At 40.5% G+C, this 19,067-nt stretch overlaps 1 protein-coding gene across 5 annotated transcripts in view; it reads left to right on the top strand.

Annotated features, from left to right (window-relative positions):
- The first annotated feature begins 689 nt into the window (after positions 1–689).
- Positions 690–19,067, top strand: part of neto1l (neuropilin (NRP) and tolloid (TLL)-like 1, like) — a 72,706-nt gene continuing 54,328 nt past the window's right edge. For all 5 annotated transcript variants that reach the window (XR_015719631.1, XM_087846108.1, XM_006794631.2 and 2 more), the window contains exons 1-4: positions 690–1,434; positions 2,147–2,203; positions 2,315–2,449; positions 2,829–3,077. Coding sequence is in view for 4 of the 5 variants with exons in the window: in XM_087846108.1 (XP_087702234.1) it covers positions 1,407–1,434; positions 2,147–2,203; positions 2,315–2,449; positions 2,829–3,077 (469 nt within the window). In the remaining variant the exon portion in view is untranslated. The remainder of the gene's footprint in view (positions 1,435–2,146; positions 2,204–2,314; positions 2,450–2,828; positions 3,078–19,067) is intronic.

Raw genomic sequence — 19,067 nt, 5'->3', positions numbered from 1 at the left:
TGGGCACCCTCTGATCAGCTTTGTCATCAGGTGTGAGAGTGACTACACAGTCAGTAGAAGAGTGCAGATGCATCCTGACAATCACACTACAGGAAAGTCGCTGGCACGGTTTTAGAAAAAAAGAAAGAAAAGTGGAGTTTTCTCTGTGTCCTCTTATCGCTCCAATTTCTGTTAAAACTGGAAACATGAAGTGCAGAATTTCTAAAGATGCCATCCTTGGTCACTTGTTTGTGGATGGCAGGTCTGTTGTTGTTCTATATAAACTACGTTAGCCTGCTTATGCGTTTTAGGATAGCTCCCAAACACAGCAGAAACAAATGGATGGATTCTTATAAAAGAAGGCGATGTGCATTTTTTTTCGACCACTGAAATATGACTTGAGATTCCTTTATGCTTAACAGTGCATTTTCCGTTTGTTTAACCTCGCTCCTTCGTGTTCCTCGACTGTTTATTTCATTTCCAATCCCCTTGCCTTTTCTGCTTACCTTTCCCTTTTTATGTTGCGCGGTGGATCTAGTGAAAATGAATTCTGCAGCGCGTGCTTTATTGTTCAAACACGTGCGCGAGTCGTGTGTGTGTGTGTGTGTGGATGAAGTCGTGTCCTAGAGAACTTTTCGATGCGTGCGTCAAAAGTACGTGAGGACTGTGGCGCATTGGACGGCCGTAGTCGGTGGTGAATGAACGGGAGGAGGAAGAAGATCTTACATTAGCTCCTGCCGGCTGCGGGGACTCAGGCAGCTGACAGAAACCCAGGCAGAGGGACTCAGTGAGAACAACACTGACAGCTTTGTGGGGAAACACGGGGCGACAAATGAAAGCCAAACAAAAAATCAATTAATTATTATTATTTTTTGTGTCTGTCTGTTTGGCAACCTCTTGTTTTCCAGAAGATTTTTACGCAGCGCAAAAGAGTACAGAAAACGCCGCAGAGATGAGTGTTGCGTGGTTTTACGTGCTCTTGAAGAATCATCTCTCTTGATAAAGGGACCAAAGCGGACAAAACAAGGTTGCCCGTGATATTTTCTAAAAGAAGATTGCAAAGGTGGAGCGATTAGAGAAGGGCTGATGAAGGGACTATTAATCCTTTCAGTGCAAACGCGCCAAGGGGTACTAGAAACGTTTGGATGGAAATCGGGCGAGTGTTTGGAACTGTTTTTGGTTTTATATGAAACTGGTGATTAGTAGTTGTTGTGACTCATCTGGAAGGATTTTTTTTTCTCTCTGAGATTTTAATAAGGAGTAAAATTTCGCTTTTTTTCAACCCACCACCGAAAGGTTTGATAACATGAGCGATATCTCTGCGTGAATACTCAGAAACTTACATCTCTATCTTTTTTTCTCTCTTCAAGTATTCCTAATCTAAATGGAATTAGTTGAGCCTAAAGCCGTTTGTGAAAGGAACAGACATGCTACATGGGCACAGCTTCCATCACGGTAAGACATCCGTATTCACCAACTGAAGCACACTTGCTGAAAAGCTCTTAATGTTTGTCCTACCCAAGCGCAAAAGCGGCATGATAATCTTTTAATCAGTTTAGACGGACTGTAAATATCAGAGCAACAGATCGAAATCAACATAGGAACAAAAATGGTGATTCAGTAGGGATAAACAAATATGAGATGAAAAACGGATGCACTGCATCCTGCAACCTGTAAACTCACAGTGAAGGTCACAGTCTTAAGTTTTTTTTAACCTCCAGTTTTATTTATGGCAGGAAATAGTCATATTGAGGTTGTTGCAGTTTGTGATGTGGGCTGTGTTTAAAAAATATATAATTTTAAAGCCTTTGGCTAAAAGGGGCTTTATATAGGTGTAGTCTTTGTTGGAAGAGACTTTTAGTAGCAGCCTGTAGGTTATGTTCTTACGTGATCTATAGGTTGCGTGATCTATATTATTATTATTATTATTATTATTATTGGAGGTATTGTGTGTTTTTTTATTCCTTTAGGTCGGGACCAGGTTGTTACATTATGTACATAAATACAGTATTAATACCTTTGTTCCAACCTAAATGAAAAAAACAAGACAAAGACAAAAACTAGTGTAATTAAAAAAAACAAAAAAAAAACAAAACCAAACACCCCCCCCCCCCCCCCCCCCCCCAAAGAAAAACCCCAATATTAATTCATCTTTCTTTCCTTACAGTTGTTGCAAGTCTACTCATACTTGGGTTGTGTGGGGCAACAAAGAAGGATACAGCAGGTAATAGCCATCACCAGCTTGTCTTTTTGATGTCCAAATGTCCTCTGTTCAAATTTATATGTATATGCTTAACACTATCAAATACATAATGTATGTATGTGTATATTTCAGTGAAAAACAATTCTGGAGTGAAGCCTGCAGGTCAGTGTGGAACGTGGGTAAAGGAAGCAGAAGGAGGGCTCTTCACTTCTCCCAATTACCCAAACAAATACCCCCCAGACACAGAGTGTGTTTACATCCTTGAAGGTAAATCATCTCTTTAAACACAGCAGTAGTGAAGAAAAGAAGCCAACGCGATCTAGCTGTTTATTCTCAACTAAAGCACTACTGAGGCTATCCTCAGTGAGCGATGATACACATTGGACTGATTGACAAGCCTAGAAAGCCTTTTTTTTAATATAAAAACATGTTTTTTGACAAGTCAGTGCACATAGCCTCATTAATGTAGTACCAAAGTGAATGTGGAAATAACATCTCTCGTTATTTAGAGATGAATTGACTAGCAGCCAGAATTTGAGTTGAGCGCTGATAATGAAAGAAGCTGAATGTTCATCGCTGAAAGCATGACTAATAGTTTACCCCATTCTTTGTGCTAGGTAGTAATTATTTCCATTGTGTCTTGCAGCTCCCCCAAGGCAGTGTATCGACCTACACTTTGACGAGAATTATTCAATCGAGTCCTCTTGGGAATGTAAATTTGACAACATTGAGGTACGAGATGGACCGTTTGGCTTCTCCCCAATTCTCGGACGGTACTGCGGTCAGCACAGCCCGCCTGACATCAGGAGTAGCGGCAGATATCTGTGGATAAAATTTGTTACGGATGGTGAACTGGAAGCAGTGGGATTTTCGGCAAGTTACAACTTTACTGCAGGTATGATTGTTTTTGTGGCTTTTTAGGCTTTTTTTTTAGACTTCCTTTATAAGCATATTCAGAGTTTATAGCTCTAACAGCAGGTCCCCAAGTGAATAACGAACATCATCCGGGGAGCTCGGCCTTGATATTTGTGGAAGCCTCTTAGAGTGTTATTGATTGTCTGTCTGCACACGCTCACTGTTACCATTGGCATTATGCTGTCATTGGCTGGGACACTCTTGTGACTGGTTGGCTCGCTCTTGTTTTTCTCTCTATATGTGTAGAGACATGGAACGGTTTCATCAACACTGATTCACAGGGAGAAGCTAACCAATCTGTAGTGTCGAACACAAACCTTGGCGTTTTTTAATTTACCTCATCTTTGGTCGTGATAGCATTACTGAAGCAGCATTAGGATTGGTGACAAAGAATCAGGGCATAAGAATGATTTAATATTCACTCACCCACACTTGACTGGGTTTAATAACACTGTCAACTTTTTTTTTTTAGTGAGTCAAAGGCTTGAAAGGCATAGTGCCAGTAAATGCATAGAGTATGCCAATTTGTCTCCAAACCTTCTGGGGCATTTTACCATTGGATATTTGAGCGTGTCATTGTTTAAATAATGAACACATGCAGTACATGAACCTTTCATCTGAAAAACACGCTATTAGCTGCAGGCAGTTGAAAAGAAAGCTATTGGGGTGAAAAGGGAGAGATTTATCTCCGATTGCTTTGTGGAAATCCGAATGGTGAAGCTGTTCATAGGAAATTGCGGGTTTCTACTGTATATTGACAAAGCAGCCCGGGGATAAACCCAACTTTTACCTCAGGGAAGGGTTTCAATTTCATGCTGTTCATACTGACTCCTCTTCACCTCAGCTCACACTGCAGTACCATAGCCTTGCCCATCGTTCTGTTGGCTTTGGTTTATCTGAGTAGGAGCACACCATTTAGCTCGCTCATTAACACAAAGATTCTTTTATATTTATGTTCGATTAGCTTTGCCAATATTCTTCAATTCACTTTACATAGGCAGATGTCAACTCTTGACCAAAATGAATAATTATATATGAGATAAGCACTGTTTCCAAAATGTTAAAGGTGATCATAAAATGTCAAAATAGTAGCATTTTCTGAGTTTTTACCCTGACTAAGTCTGCATAGCTTTATTTCCTAATGGGTGTGAATATGAATTCACATGCGGTAATTGCAATTAACATCTGTACTGTAATTTGCAAAATTGCTCTGAAAAAGAGTTGCACATAAAGGATTTTTTTTTTCATCCCTGATAGTTAAAGACCCCTCTTTTTTCCCAGTGGTGTGTGATTCAAGTATTGTTTCTCCTTCCTGCTTCTCTTGGGAGTCCTATTGAAATTTTGCTTAGAGAACAGTGAAAAGCTTTGCCTCTTGACTTGATAGGAAATATCTGAGGCATATGATTTCCATAATTAATGAAGATAAAAGTCTTGAATTCACTTGACTCGATACTCTGAAATCTGGCAGTGTGAATAGTGTCTCACATCTGCAGCTGCTCTGCTAACCATGCTAATTTACACAGCCCTCCTCTCATGAATGGAAGCAAAAGAAAAAAGATGTGGCAACAAAGGTGACATGAATCATCTCCTCTCACTCTCTTTCCTCAGTCATTTTAGCAGCTGCCAGATAAAGAAAAAAATGTGCCTCTCCTTCACATTCTGCTACTGTCCTTTCAGAGCTCTTGATGACTAATTTGGTTAATACAGCAGCCAGTGAATGAATAACCAATGACTGGAATCTCCAGTATCTAATGTCCTATCATAGATCTTGAGGTACTTGAAGTCTGAAGGTGCTATGTATTAAATTTTTATATTTATATAAGAGATTTAGAAGACAGTAGAGATCCAAATATAATAGATTCTTCATACTCAGTCTATTGTGTCACAGAACTTGTACAGCATTCTTTTTTCCCCTCTTCAAACTGCGCTGTAACTTGTTTTTTGCAAAGAAATCAAAGTTACGTTGGGATTTGACAGATAGTTTGGAGGTATATGTACAGTAGCTTCCGACTCAATTACTTACAGTCACTCAGACACATTTTTAATTACAAGATTGCCTGGCACTTTTGCAGGATTTATAATGGAAGCTTACCAGGCCATGACAAGCTGCCTGTGTGACTCACAAGCGAGTCACCTGACTGAATTAGAACACCTGACACATATAGAGGTTCCTCACATGACATCACTCATACCTTGCACGAGAGTTGTCCGCCATATTGGATGTGATACAACTACCAGTTATGAGGGAAAAAAAGGTGTATTCCACATGAACTGTTACTGGATGCTCCTGGCTATCACTAAGCACAATCAGTTGAAAAAAGAGGGCTGCACCAAAAACCTTTTTGGGATTGCTGAGACTGGGTCAAATTAGCATTAAAAAAAAACACTCAAAGTACTAAAAATTGAAAAAGTGAAATGCAAAGAAGAAATGGAAAGCTTTTGCAAAGTCAAGTAGGTATGTGACCAAAGAAACCACAAGGAGATTAATGGCAACACATTATTTCTTTCACGTTGACTGCCATCAACCTCCAGCAACCACTTACCAACCAGTTTGGGAGCATGCGTATTTTGCTTGCAACGGGTGGTTGGTAGATGGGCCTAGTCCAGTCTCGAGGCCTGTCTGACTTGGACCTAATTTACTTGGCCTTACATTCTCATACATCCAACATGGCTGATAAGTTAACTTCACCTACTTAGCTGTCACGTAAATGCAAAACCTCATTAGGTTCCCCAGCTCCCCAATTGCAGCCATTTGAGACATGGCCTGTATAACACATAAGTCACTTAAAGTAATTTTGTTGGTAAAGGATCAGTGTGAACTCCAGTGAAACTCCAGTTTTAAACATTTAATGCATGCCACTGTACTCATTAAGAGCAGGATCTATGTGTGTTTGTGTGTGCTGCATACAGAAACCCTGACTTCCACGCAGGCTCTGTACAAAGAAACTGTGCTTCTGAAGAGGGAATAGTGACAATGAGTTACAGACAAATTTCTTAATCTCACTTTGGATTAGAGGCAGAGTTGATGATGCATATGTCTTGCTGTTTATGCAAAAGCATGAAGTTCAGACTTGCTAGTCATGCTATTATCTACTGGCACCCACAGTGCAAGAAGTAACCATTTTGCAGCCTTCACACTAAGCTAAAAGGTTATTGGTCATACTGGCAGTAGCTTAAAGACATGTGAGTGGCTTCAGTCTTGGCAGCGAACTCTTTGCAAGAGAGCAATTTCACCAGCGTATTTGTTAAAATGTCACACTAGTTTCTCAAAAACACCAAAATGCTGTACACTTAGTCTTGACATGTAATCTTAATGCCACTTTGAAACAGCACGCAAACCTCAGTGTATCTCAGAATTTATCACATTCTACTGCTCAGTAATCAAGTGAATATATAAAAAAGCCTGTTTAGCCAGAGGGGATTGAGACCAAATAGTGATCAGCAAATATTCCAAAACAAAACTATTTTAAGAAAGAAGAATAAGGCCTGAGGCTTCCTGCGTTATAACTTATGGTTTTATTTTTGTGTTAATCTTAATGTATTCATGGCAGAACCATAATGTAATTGTGAACTAGTGGCGAAATGTAAAAGTGTGATACTGAGCCATTGTGTGCAAAAGCCTGTTGTGTGGCGCTATGAAAGAAACTATAATGAGCGCAATTAAGTTGTCTGTCATAAAAGCCAGCACAGTAATAAGCTTGTTATATTTTAAAAGCACACGTGAAGTTGTGGCCAACAGATTTGCATCATCCGTGGAGGTCAGCGAGAGAGCTAATACATTAGGTTGACGGGCAGCCTTCTAGTAATATTGTGTAATATAAAAGTACAACGTGTGCAGCAGGGGAAATTACTCAGTGGAGGAGCTGTGGTATGTGTGTTTCTGTGTGTATGTGTGCATTCAAGACTGCTGGGGGATTTCAACAGCATTCTGCTATTCAGGTTGTCCTAGGGCACCGTGACCTTGGACCCTTGTGGACTGGTAGATTAAGTGGTGTTTCAGCACCTTAAGCGAAAGCCAGAGCAAATAAAAGCTGCAAGTTCTCCCGCCTCTTGCTCCCTGCACTCGGCTGTTTGCAGAGCCAAGACCTGGAACTGAGACAGATGCTGTGTGGTTTGTGATAAAATATGGAGACTGTGGTGCTCCATGAAAAGCGACCATACATTTATAATGTTGACTGTTTTAATGGTTTTCGTTCGATCTTCTTGAAATGTGCCGCACACAATCTAATATTCCTCATCGTTTAAATTCCACAGGAAACCTCAGATGTTAACCGAACATCTTTTTAATGTTTTCTTCTATTTAAAATTTTAACCGTGCCTGGTAATCAAGATGACACTGAGCGATCACAGTGCTTCAGAGCCAACCGAGCTCTAACTGGGCTGAGAATTATTTTGAAATGAGTCAAATGGCATTTAGTATTATATCTGGAATAGGATGTATGGGCCTATCACAAAGGAGGCAGGGTCATGAGATTGAACCTAGATGGGTTCAAACAGGAAAATTGGAAATTGAACCACAGAGATCGACTTGTCTCTCTTGGAAGCGGCTGAGTACAGCGACACCATGGCTGGGGCTGGGTAGAAAGTTCAGTAACTTCCCAGTAACACATCTCTTTCCAAAGCCATTTGCCAGCAACTGACATTTAAATGTTTGAGTCACATTTTATTTAATTGCATCCACCAAACTCTCAGAGGGAACTTTCTAAAGACACTGACATTCAACAGACAGGCAAAGAGAGGTAAATAATCATTCATAATAGTTGTAATTTATGGTATTGTGTGTGGCAAGCGAACATAGTCACATAGGTGTTTTAGGCTGTAATAAGGACAGTTTTAAGGGAGTTTGTCCAAAGTTTGCCTGTAGAGAGAAGTACAGGTCTGGAGCTCTGTTGCAGACATATTCTACATTTTTCTGCAAAAACTCACAATATGTCATGAAAGTGTAAAAGAAAGACAAAAGTGGGAGTCATGGAGTATCTATCAGGATCGTATTATTATGTAGCACTTTTGTGATCTTCAGTAGTTTGCAACACAGTTATTTGCCATCCATTACAATATCTGTGTAACCAGAGAGGGAAAAAATAACCCTCAAGTGACCTGAAGTGTGTATTTATCCACTGCACCATAGCAACTGATCTACTGTTTCAACCATTCAGTTATGTGTCAATTTAGTTAACCAACCACCTATTGGGTCCCACTGGGTAACCTTCTTATTTCTCCTTCTCCACTGTTCACTTTCTTCACATTTATGTGATCAGCTCCACCACAGGAAGTCATAATGCAGTGACTCTAGTAAGTCTGAATCCATTTGAGTAGCTCCATAGTTTGTGCCAATAATTAGCACGATGAAGCAGTACAATGTTTTTCTGTATCGAGGTATTGAATGTAATTGTTGTCTGGACTGTTTTCTCCTGATAAGCATTTTCTTCCCCGACTGCAAACTATTGTTAGCTACTGCAATTGTTCCTCGTAGCTCTTTTCTCCCGAAAGACAAAAAGATGATGGTTTTCACGCTACAAAATCTTTTTCAAGTACTAAACATGTATCCAGTTGTTGGCTGATAACACTTAGTTCAAACACATTTCAGTCTTGTAGTGTGTGCATGTGAGATGCGGTCCACTTGCCATCATAAATCTAATAAAAACATTGTCAAAGTGGCATAGCACCTAAGGTAGTGGGAGTTAAATTTCATTTTCCTTGGCCCAGCAGTGGTAGGGTTTCAAATTCAGTGGAGCACAGAGAACAGGTAGAAATGGAGAGAGAAATCTCCCATGGTACACCTTTGGGTGTTCCCTTAAGCCCTCAGTGTGTTTGCCTGAATAAGATTCTTGCATATAGTCATTACTAATAAATCACAAAGCCACCACCAACAACAAAATGATCTCCCTCCTTATGTTTTGCTCCAGTGCTTATTGCCATTAGCGCTGCCTACAGTGCAGGACACATTCTCTGGGAGTTTCTTTTCTGATTGTTCAGGGCTGCCTGCTGTTTCTCTGATTATTATGGGTCTTTCTTTTCCTTACTGGAAACACATGTAGGTGTACTTTTTTTTTAACACACTCCCCATGTGTTATATTGTTTCACCAAAGGAACGCTATCAGGCTAAAGGCTTTAGCAAATAGAAAATAACCTGTGTTAAGAGAATAGGCTCTCCTGCGTATTTTCTTTTCTAACTTTTTGTTTTTGAGTGGTGGCTGCCAAACAAAAATCTTATTTCAAGAGGAATCTCATGCGCTCGCATCAGGTGAAATACGTCAAACGACAGGTGGTACGTTCGAGCTCAGCTAAAGACTCCCTTCTCTCAGCGCTGAGCAAAATGAGACGGATTGAGCGAGTTAGCATTGCAGGCACACCTCTTGCAGCTGTGGATGAGGTCAGCCGTGCCCTCGCTCCCCTCGCTCATCTCTCTCTGTTTTCAGCTAGCACACTACCTCTTTTCTTCTCTCCTATTTTCTCTCATGCCATGCATGGTTCACACCAAGTTTATGAAAGGGAACAGCACACAATTCTTGCGCTTTCTGTGATGTGAAAATTGAAAATTTACATGCAATTAAAAGGTAAGTCTCAAATATTAAAACCCAGTTTCTATCATTCCGATTTATCATATTTACATCATATTGTTTAAATAAGATACTAACTTGGATTTTTCCCTTTAATTACTCCCTTTGTAGAATTACGGTGGGTAACTAGCTGGTTTGTTAGTGGTTTTCTCACCAGCTAGCTATATAAGCTATCTTGTAAAACTACACATGTTGGAAAAAGTGATTGAACTTAGCTGTGCCGCTTTCTTGTGTGACTGTTCACCTGCCCCACTCAACTCCTCTCACATCCTTTGCTCTGATATTACACCTTGCTCCTTCCTGCTCAGCAGTGGAATCTCAGCACAGAGTGTTCCCCAGCTTATCAGACAACAAGCCTTCACTCAGGGGACAACCAGTCAGAGTTTATCGCTCTTGTGGAACTTAACTCACTGTCCAGCGGGATGGCTGATATTTACGTCCTCTGGCTGTTTCAGCCACTCCTAGCCAATTACGCTGGAGATCAATCAGCAGCTCAGCCTGCCTCCTGCTTCTATCCTCTGTGGCGGTTTGTTAGCCAGGCCTGCTGTTCAGCTACAGATGCTTCGGGGGTCAGGGCATCTCTCTGTTGTAGCTGGAAGTCTGCAGTAATGTAAACCATGCTTTGGTGTGGGGGTTTATTTGTGGTGTGGGGATTGGAGTGGGGTGTGTGTTTGTGTGTGTGTGTGTGTGTGTACATGTGTTTGTCTACACCATGCAACTCTCCAATCTGTACCAAAATCTTGGCTGCCTTCCTGTTCAAACCCCTGTGTCCTTCCTGTGCGACATACACAATAGAGTGCTCTATTGTGTATGCACGCTGTGTTTGCTACATTGTGCACATGATGCATATGGTCTCCACTGCATTGGAAATTAGCTCGAGTGTTGTAAGGCTTTTTTTTTTTTTTTTGCATTCTTCCTACCTCTGTAGGTATAACAGCTTGCCTAAGGCTCTTTGTTTCATTAGCCTATCGCTGTGGTGGATCCATGGCTGTCAGGCCGAGAGCCCGACTCTCTCCATTATGCTGTATTAGGCAGGAATGAGATTGAGCTCTGTGTTTTATCTCTGTACACATTAAGGCCTCAGCCCATCGAAAACGTCTAAGAGAGTTATTCCCTTAAGAGCAGATTGAAAAGGTCTTTTGATTGTTGGAAGGTGAAGGAATTTTGTTTGTTCATCACTCCTGATTTGTACCTCTGATTCCATATGGCTTCACAGAGCAGACTGCTTTGCGTGCTTGATGGATTTTACTTTTATTTTCATCTTCTCATCAGTAGGGCACTTCCTCAGGGATGAATGACGAACGTTCTGTTTTCATTATCTACACTTTTGCTCCCCCATTTTCTTACATCCAGTTTGGCAGCGGCTTGGACTTTAAATTCCCAGCTTATCATCTAAGAGCAAATGTCCGATTCCAAAGGGACCTAAATCACATTTGGCTTCTGGGTAATCTAATAGGTAATGGCAGGCTTTTGTTTGGCTACTGGAAGAATGATGTCAACAATGAAGGAGGGCATCCATGATGGGATTATGAAATGTGGAATGTCAGTAATCCTCGTAATATTGCAGAATAATAAAATAGTTGCAGATTCAAGCAGATGGCCACACCAATATATAATATTCCCTTATAGAAAATGACAATAAAATGAGTTGATGGTACATTTCATGAACTAATAGTGCAGCTTGGGCCATATACCAGCTACTCTACTTCATACACTGCTGAGACCGTGATGGAGGTTTAATGTATATCATTACCATCTGTTAGGCTTACGGGCAAACCGTGACAAGTGGTTTATGGTTTACAACTGAATGAGTTTCCTCCTATTTCAGCTTATTTCATGTATTCTTCTTTTCAAGGTTCAACCAAGGAACAAATACAAGGAACAAATAACATGATTATAATGGAACAAAATGTTTACACAAAGCAGAGCGCAAAAGATAGACTGTATTATGTTCAACAAAACTTGAGTTTGCCCGCTTAGTTCAGCTGCCTCATCCTGCCTTTTCTTATGTGTGCAGAGGGTTACTATGGCGCCCAGAGGATCCATTAAGGATCCTCTGGGCGCCTCTGGGGTGGCTGTAGCTCAGGTGGTAGAGCAGGTCATCTACTGATCGGAAGGTTGGTGGTTCGATCCCTGGCTTCCCCAGTCTGCATGCCAAATATCCTTGGGCAAGATACTAACCCCAAATTGCTCTCCGATGCATCCATCGGAGTATGAATGTGTGTGTGAATGTTACCTTAGAAAGCACTTAGAAAAATGTGCTTGTGCGAATGGGTGTGAATGGGTGAATGTACAAGTTGTGTACAGCGCTTTGAGTGCTCAGAAAGAGTAGAAAAGCGCTATATAAGAACCAGTCCATTTACCATTAAGTGAGCTTGCAGGGTCCTAAACTGTTCCTATAAGAAAGGCCAGTTTAAATTGGACCGCTTGTCGTCCTAAAGGTGCATGTGACATTTGGTTTCATAGAGGTGTAAACCAGATTGCACGATGTTCCGTGTTATTTTGTCTCAGTTCACTTTTTGCTTGAGCTGCCAAGCATTTTTCTCGCTGGAGTCACACACCTTGACAAAACTGTCAAAATGACAAACACGAATCTCCTTTTACCCTCGTCAAAGCTCGAATTGCTCATTCGTCTACGATTTTTGAGGTTCACGCAAGAGAATTTTATTTCCTTCTCAGACCATTGACTGTACACCGGCGTGCTCCAGCAGCTCATTTAAAGCCATCTTCTTTCAGTGAGCGACTGAAGTCTTTCTGGCAGAATGGAAGGACGTGGAAAAGTCAGGAAGTCGATCGTGTGTGTTCGTCTGCGTTTCTTTCTCAAACTAACACTAACAGTGTGTTGACGGCATGGCCTTGCTGGCATTTTCATTTTCCAATTGGCAAGCTCGATTAATCACGGCACTCCTATACAATGCGATGCACATGGCCACCCACTGTTGCTGGCTCTCATTATTCCCCAACACGGGAAAATGTACAGCATGGAAAATGGAGGCAGAGAAAGAGCAAGACTATACAGGAAGGGTATATATGAGTGATAAAAGTAACAGGGAAAAGAGAACAAGAGACAAAGATGGAAGAAATTAAAGGAGGATTCAGTGATACAGAGAAAGATTTGGATTGCTGTGAATAGGTTGTGGCTGCGCTGTGAGGAAGACTGATAAAAGACTGAGGCTGCTCCATGTCCCCTCAAGGCTTCTGCTTCTATCTGAATATTCATTGAGCTGACACTGGCTTTTCTCGCCACCATCTATAAAAGGATGCCAATTGGCTTTTACCTTGTGGCTTCTAATAAGCCCGTGTGCCTAACATGCATACAAATGACTCTTCGTAATACACAAATGTACATGCTCGTTCCTGTAACCTTCGACGAGCAGCCTCAAAACAACTTAAAGTACCATGACAGTTTACTCTCAGTAAGTTTCAATTGCTGTGCATTAAAGATATTACTACATTTTTTTTAAATGCCACTTGTTTGGCTCAATATCTCCAGGATTGAAATTGAGACTTGCTGACTTTATCTGCTTTCCTGCATGCAGTACGATTGCTTATTCTTTCTCAATAATGAAATATCTGATCAGCTGCAGGGGTTGGGGGGGGGGGGGGGGGGGGGGGGTTGTTTTAGGAAATCTTTCAGTTTGTCAAAAAGCAGATTATTCATCCATTCAGCACATTTATATAATTTTTATTCAGATATGATCCAGGATAGTCAGGTTTGCAGTGATTTTTTGTAATCACATTGCATCACTTTGCAGATATCTTTGTGAGAATAAATGAGTTCGCTGGAGAATCTGTACTCTGTAGGTACAAGATCTTTCCTGTGTAAACGTAATTTTTAAGGCTGGCTGTCACTGTCCACGTATATGGCCATAGACATACAATCTTGTTCTTGTAGCGTGTGTGTGTGTGTTTGTGTGCAGAGGATATTTCTCATCCAAGAGTTGAGTCAATCTGGATTTTGGTTGGGCGAAACTGCTCAAATCTGTATGCTGCTCCTAATCCCTGTGCACAAACACAGACATACACTCTGGACCTCCGCTGAGCGGCTACATCTGAACCCTCAGATCTAAAAATCCTTTTTATTTTGTCCTCCAGTTTATTTGTAGGGGTGGTGTTGGTCCTGGGTTTGTGTGCTGGCAGCAAAAAAAAAATCTCCATGTTCGTAAGGAGGAAAGCTGTGAAGAATAAAATGATGGGAAGTAGCTGAGCAGCAGGGCTCTATCTTCAAGTGGAATACGCACACAGCACAATGCTGCACACATTCTGTCCGTTTTATACACCGGACAATCTTAAATATTCAGGCGTAATCCGTTTTGGGGCTCTGCTGGAAAAATGTAGAATTCAAGTGCGATTTGAATCATAGTCCTTTCCCTAGATAACTGGGTGCCACAAGGACATAATTTCCTTTTTCTTAAATTAGAAAAGATGAGGTTGAATCTGCAGAGCTCGGCTGAAAATTTTGTCTCCCTCTGGGCAACACTGTATTTCCTGGTATTTCAAAAGTCTGCCAGCTTTTACCTTCTGACTTAGTAGATATTTCACACTCTGTCTCTGTTGTAGAAAGGGAGATTATGTGTGTAGGTTGCTGTACCTGTGGGAAATTACTTCACCTACCACTTCAGAGACATTTGAATAATGTTTTTGTTACTTGACATGAACTGAGCCACGCCACATGTAATGAAAACACCAGAGCACAGCGAGGTAAGAGGGCTGGAAACAGCATTATAGGGTCACGCTTCAGAAGGAGAAATAAAGAAGAGTGGGAGGTAGAAGATGAGATTAGATTTAAAACCTCCCTTACAAAAACTCGTTGTGTGTTTGTAGCTTATAGGAGAGATTGACTGTGATCAAGAAGAAAGTCTGAGTCATTGATTTTATCGTGCTCTGCCTCTGAAGAGCAGGGCTTTGTGGAAACTTATATTGTAGTAGAAAAAGCTCAGTGAAAATGCCTAAATTGAGTGCTTGGAGAGGAGGGCTTTGGTGTGGCTTAAATATTCATTTGCTAGTGGCAGTAGCTCTGGAGTAAGGTTTTAGCTCCAAGCAGTGGATCTCTTGACACACTATTTGTCAAACATCAGTGATTTTGCCCCATGGGCTGATGCAAAGCTGATTTCAAAAGCATGGGGTTTGAATGTTGAGTTACACGAGCATTTATTGTCCTCCTGTGGAGAAAGGTGTTTTTGTGTCTTAATAAAGAGGTTTGCTTTAGCAGTTTAGAAATGATAAGTGGTTTGTTAATGGCTGGGTATGCTATTTCTGAAAATCCGTCATCCTATAGCGCTGCATCGTCTGTGTAATTGTTCTGTTTGATTGTTTTTTTGTTTTTTTGGATAAAGTTTATTGTTGTGTCTCAAATTGTGTACTTCCACTCCCAAAGCGTAACATTTTACACTAGGTGACAAATCGTCGGTATATTACGCTGTCGGCCACCCAACACGTCCCTATATTAGGAGTCTGGAGAAATGAGGAAACATGGGAACCGTTTGGAATGAATCTTCACATGTGTGTTTATTTTACTTAAATCGCTTTGGAAAACACTTTCTAACACGATTAAGGTGGTGGTTAACGTTAGGGATAAGGTTGTGGTTAGGGCTGGAATACACGGCTGGAACATGTATTACCGAGGTAGCATCATTCTATTCGATTTCATCTACAATCTGGCGTGTAACATTGGAACGCGGAAGGTCACCTTTTGTGTTCCCGTGGGACATCTCGGGACATGAGACGTTAGCCCTCAATGGATGTCGTGTCATGGCAATGCAGAGTAAAGGGAGGGACCACCAAACATCCAGCAGGAGGACTCTATTTAGCCAATACTGATGGTGTCATTGCAAGCCAGGAAGCTAACAATAGAACAAGGTTGTTATAGTTAACTAAGCTAAAACCTAAAATTAGATTATTATGGCAGAAATAGCCTTAGTTTTGTATTTGTTAATCTGATAAAAAAAAAAAGGATTGTCACAAACTACCTGATATTGTTTTTATGGACATGTTTATTGAGGCTTTGTATGTCTTCTGTTTACGTTGATAGATCAAAATCTATCATATAAATGTGCTAATAATTTAAAAAACACTAAAAACAAACATTAAAACTAATAAAAAGTAAACTGAAAACCACTCTGGAAACTAACCCGAAACTAAGCTGAATTTAAAATAAAAAGTAAAAATGAAATAAAATAAAAACTAATTAAAGAAAAATCCTCCATGCAATAACTCTGCAGTGGAAGGCTGCAGACTCAACACAAACACTACATTACAGAATTAAGAGGCCTACAACAATAAGTAGATACATAATGACAACAGACAGAACAACAAATGAGGGATTCATGAGTTGGAACGGGCAAAGTGTAAAAGTGGATTTTGAGCTTCGATTTAAAAGCAGAGACTGAAGATGCTCTTTAAAATAAATGTAAAGATCCAAATGTATCACATGAGCAAAATATTTTCAGTCTTTGTTAGCAGGCATGTTATTTAGGGGAGACTAATTCATATTCACGACTGCAGTCTACACAACACCCAGCTTTGTTGCCGTAACACATGTGAGTAATTAGATAATGTATTTAGTGCGCCACATGAAAATATCCAGAGAGAAACATTATATGAAGGCATCGACTCAGAATGCATTCTGAGCTGTCAAATACTGGTTTATCTGGTTTTTTGCCCCAGTTTGGCAAGACACCAAGTAAGCATTTGGACATTAAGTAGCTGCTGGCTGTCCGTCAACTTTTCCTGATGTCAAATCATTGTTGGAAAATGCTTCCAAAAGGAAAGTTCAGGAACATTACCATGACATCAGTTTGAAGTACTTCTTAAGCCTCGCCTAGACTTCCCTTTTTACACTTTTTAGCAAGAGACGCTTTGTTTTTTATCAATTACAATAAAGTGACGTAAACATTTTTTTAAGTTTCTCGATAGAAAAGAAGAGAAAGAAGAAAGCACACCAACTCACAATGTCATCTGACTGAGTTAACTCACTTCACATATGCATCATAGGATTGCTGATGTCATAAGTGTAGACATCTGTAGAAAGAGATGGAATAATTGTAATTGAGGTTGATGTGTTCATTTCACCAATGAAATTCAATTTAGGTGTAAAAAAAACACATAAACAGCTTAAAAGTTTTTATTTATCAAAAGAAAAAGTGGGAAAAAAACATGGTCAGGTAAAACACGTCTGTGTATGTGGAGAAAATATTGTGTGGACTCCATATGAATTTTTCTTTAAGAAAAAAATGTATTTAATTGATTTTTTGCAATAATTAGATCCCTATTTTTCACTTTGTAACAGCCTGTTTGAATTTACCTCAGTTCTGCGTAGGACCACCGTTGGCATTCGTCCTTTTAAGCTCCAGTTTTTGCTCATGAGGATGTTGGGACTTCAAGCATGTTTGCTGTGTAGCTCTTGTTTACAATTGTGCTGCTCTCAGTTCTGATTAGACAGATGTTTCTGTTACCATTGCTACTATACTGCTGTGCATAACAGCTTTTCTTTCTTCTTCTTTCATCTACTACCTGAAGGGGATTATCTGCCTCCATTCATACTTCAGCATCCCGTAAAAAATTGTATTACAGAATTATTCAGATCCACGTACTGTCTTTGATTAGACAGCTATGTTAATATGTTACTTGGCTACAGATATGCCTTCTTGACACAAACCTGCCCATTTATTGGAGAACACTGGCTAACACGAGTGTAACAGTTTGCTGCGGCGTGCTGGAAACAGTGTTTTGAAGTTCCACCTTTCTTGGTGTTGGCAGATGTTGAGTCTTAGATGTTCTTCGGTTCCATTTAATAAAGGAAACAATGTCCTACTGGTTTCTTATCCTGCGTTTGTTAAAACACCAAGCTTCAGGTATCACTGCTTTGAACGGGACTCTGAGCGTCTGTTGGTAGAGAAGAGAGAATTTCTTCCCTCTGCTGCCAGCGCACCACCTCATGAAGCTTTATTTGAAGATTAAATCCGCAATTTTCAACCCATAAATGTCTCCTTCCTAAATGGCTTCCTCCTAATGGAAGAAGCCATTTGTGTCATGCCCCTTACGCCAATGGCATGACTTACAGCGACAAAGGCGGGTGTTGTTGGTTAGACAGTTGTGAATATAAATTAGTCTCCTCTAAAGAATATGCCTGTTAAAAAGGAGTGAAGATGCTACGCTCACGTGATGAATTTTGAAGCTTTGATTTCATTTTTACCAACTTAAATTTGCCCTTTTGATGCCAACCATACAACTATATTGATAATGTTAATTAAACAGCCTCGCAGAGGCTAGCCCTTAAGGTTTGGCATTTCTCAAAGATTGGAAACTGTTGTAGTGTCTTTACAATTTCTTTTAGCACAGCTTGTGTTTTGTCAGTGCACTTGGAATTCTCTTTTGGGTTTTCTCAGTGCAATCCTGATCGGGACTTTTCTTTTCATTAAACGCGACAGGGATTTCATCACCTGGAGGCAACAGCTTGCCTGAGGTTTAGATGTGTGAAGCAGCCGCAACTTTAGTAATTTCCTAAACTAGCAGATGGGATTATAAGATCGGCATTATGAGTGACAAAAGAGTTTACATGAGGGCAGGATATGTAAACGAGTAAGCGCTTCCTGTGTAGGGTGGGTGGATGGGTGGGTGGTGAGTCCTTATTTAGGCATATCCGATTCCCACCTCTGTCATTGGACTTTAAGGAAAAAAAATTGCTGCGAGCAATCGCTGCTGCACCGCGGCCGGCATAATTAGCCAGCGCACCAAAGAGCAGTGTTTCATTACGCTGGAGTGAGATCTTTATTTGATCTTTCTCTTTTAGAACATTTCCCTGTTAATACCCCTTCTGATGCCTGATTAAAACTCTCACAGTAATGTGCATACAACACCCCCCTACACACACAGAGACATGCAAACACACACACCCTCTATCAGACACAAAAAGCCAATTTAAGAAAATTAAAAATCTTTTAAAAGGATGTAGTTATCTCGCTTTTTTTTCCAGCGGACATCTTTATGTAACTCAATTGATGCATGACTGTTTCCATTAACTTCTGAACCCTAAGTTGGTATAAATATTCTTTTCAATTTAGATAGCGGTGAGTGGTGAATGGGGCGTTACGTTGGCATGCATGTAGCGCGTCGACCTCCACGACAATTCTTGACGAATCCTTCATTCTTTTTTTTGCATTAAGCCGATGTTGCTCTCTGCTCTGTCTGCGAGCCCGGAGGACCAGCTGTCTGCGGTGACGCACAGATATACAACGCAGCTCTTAATTGCAGCATTGTGATATTGCATATGCAAATCCTTCGCAACAGTGTGTCATTTATTTTTTTTCCCCGACTCATTCTGAGTCATCTCGGGCAATTTGCCTTCCCCTTTCTGAAAGCATCTTCTCCTTTATCCATGTTTTATACAGCATCTGAGCAACCTTGTATTT

Source organism: Neolamprologus brichardi, chromosome 9 (assembly GCF_056152115.1).
Source record: "Neolamprologus brichardi isolate AB-2024 chromosome 9, ASM5615211v1, whole genome shotgun sequence".
NCBI lineage: Eukaryota > Metazoa > Chordata > Actinopteri > Cichliformes > Cichlidae > Neolamprologus > Neolamprologus brichardi.
Note: the sequence above shows the minus strand (reverse complement) of the source record. Positions and strands in the feature narration are given on the sequence as shown.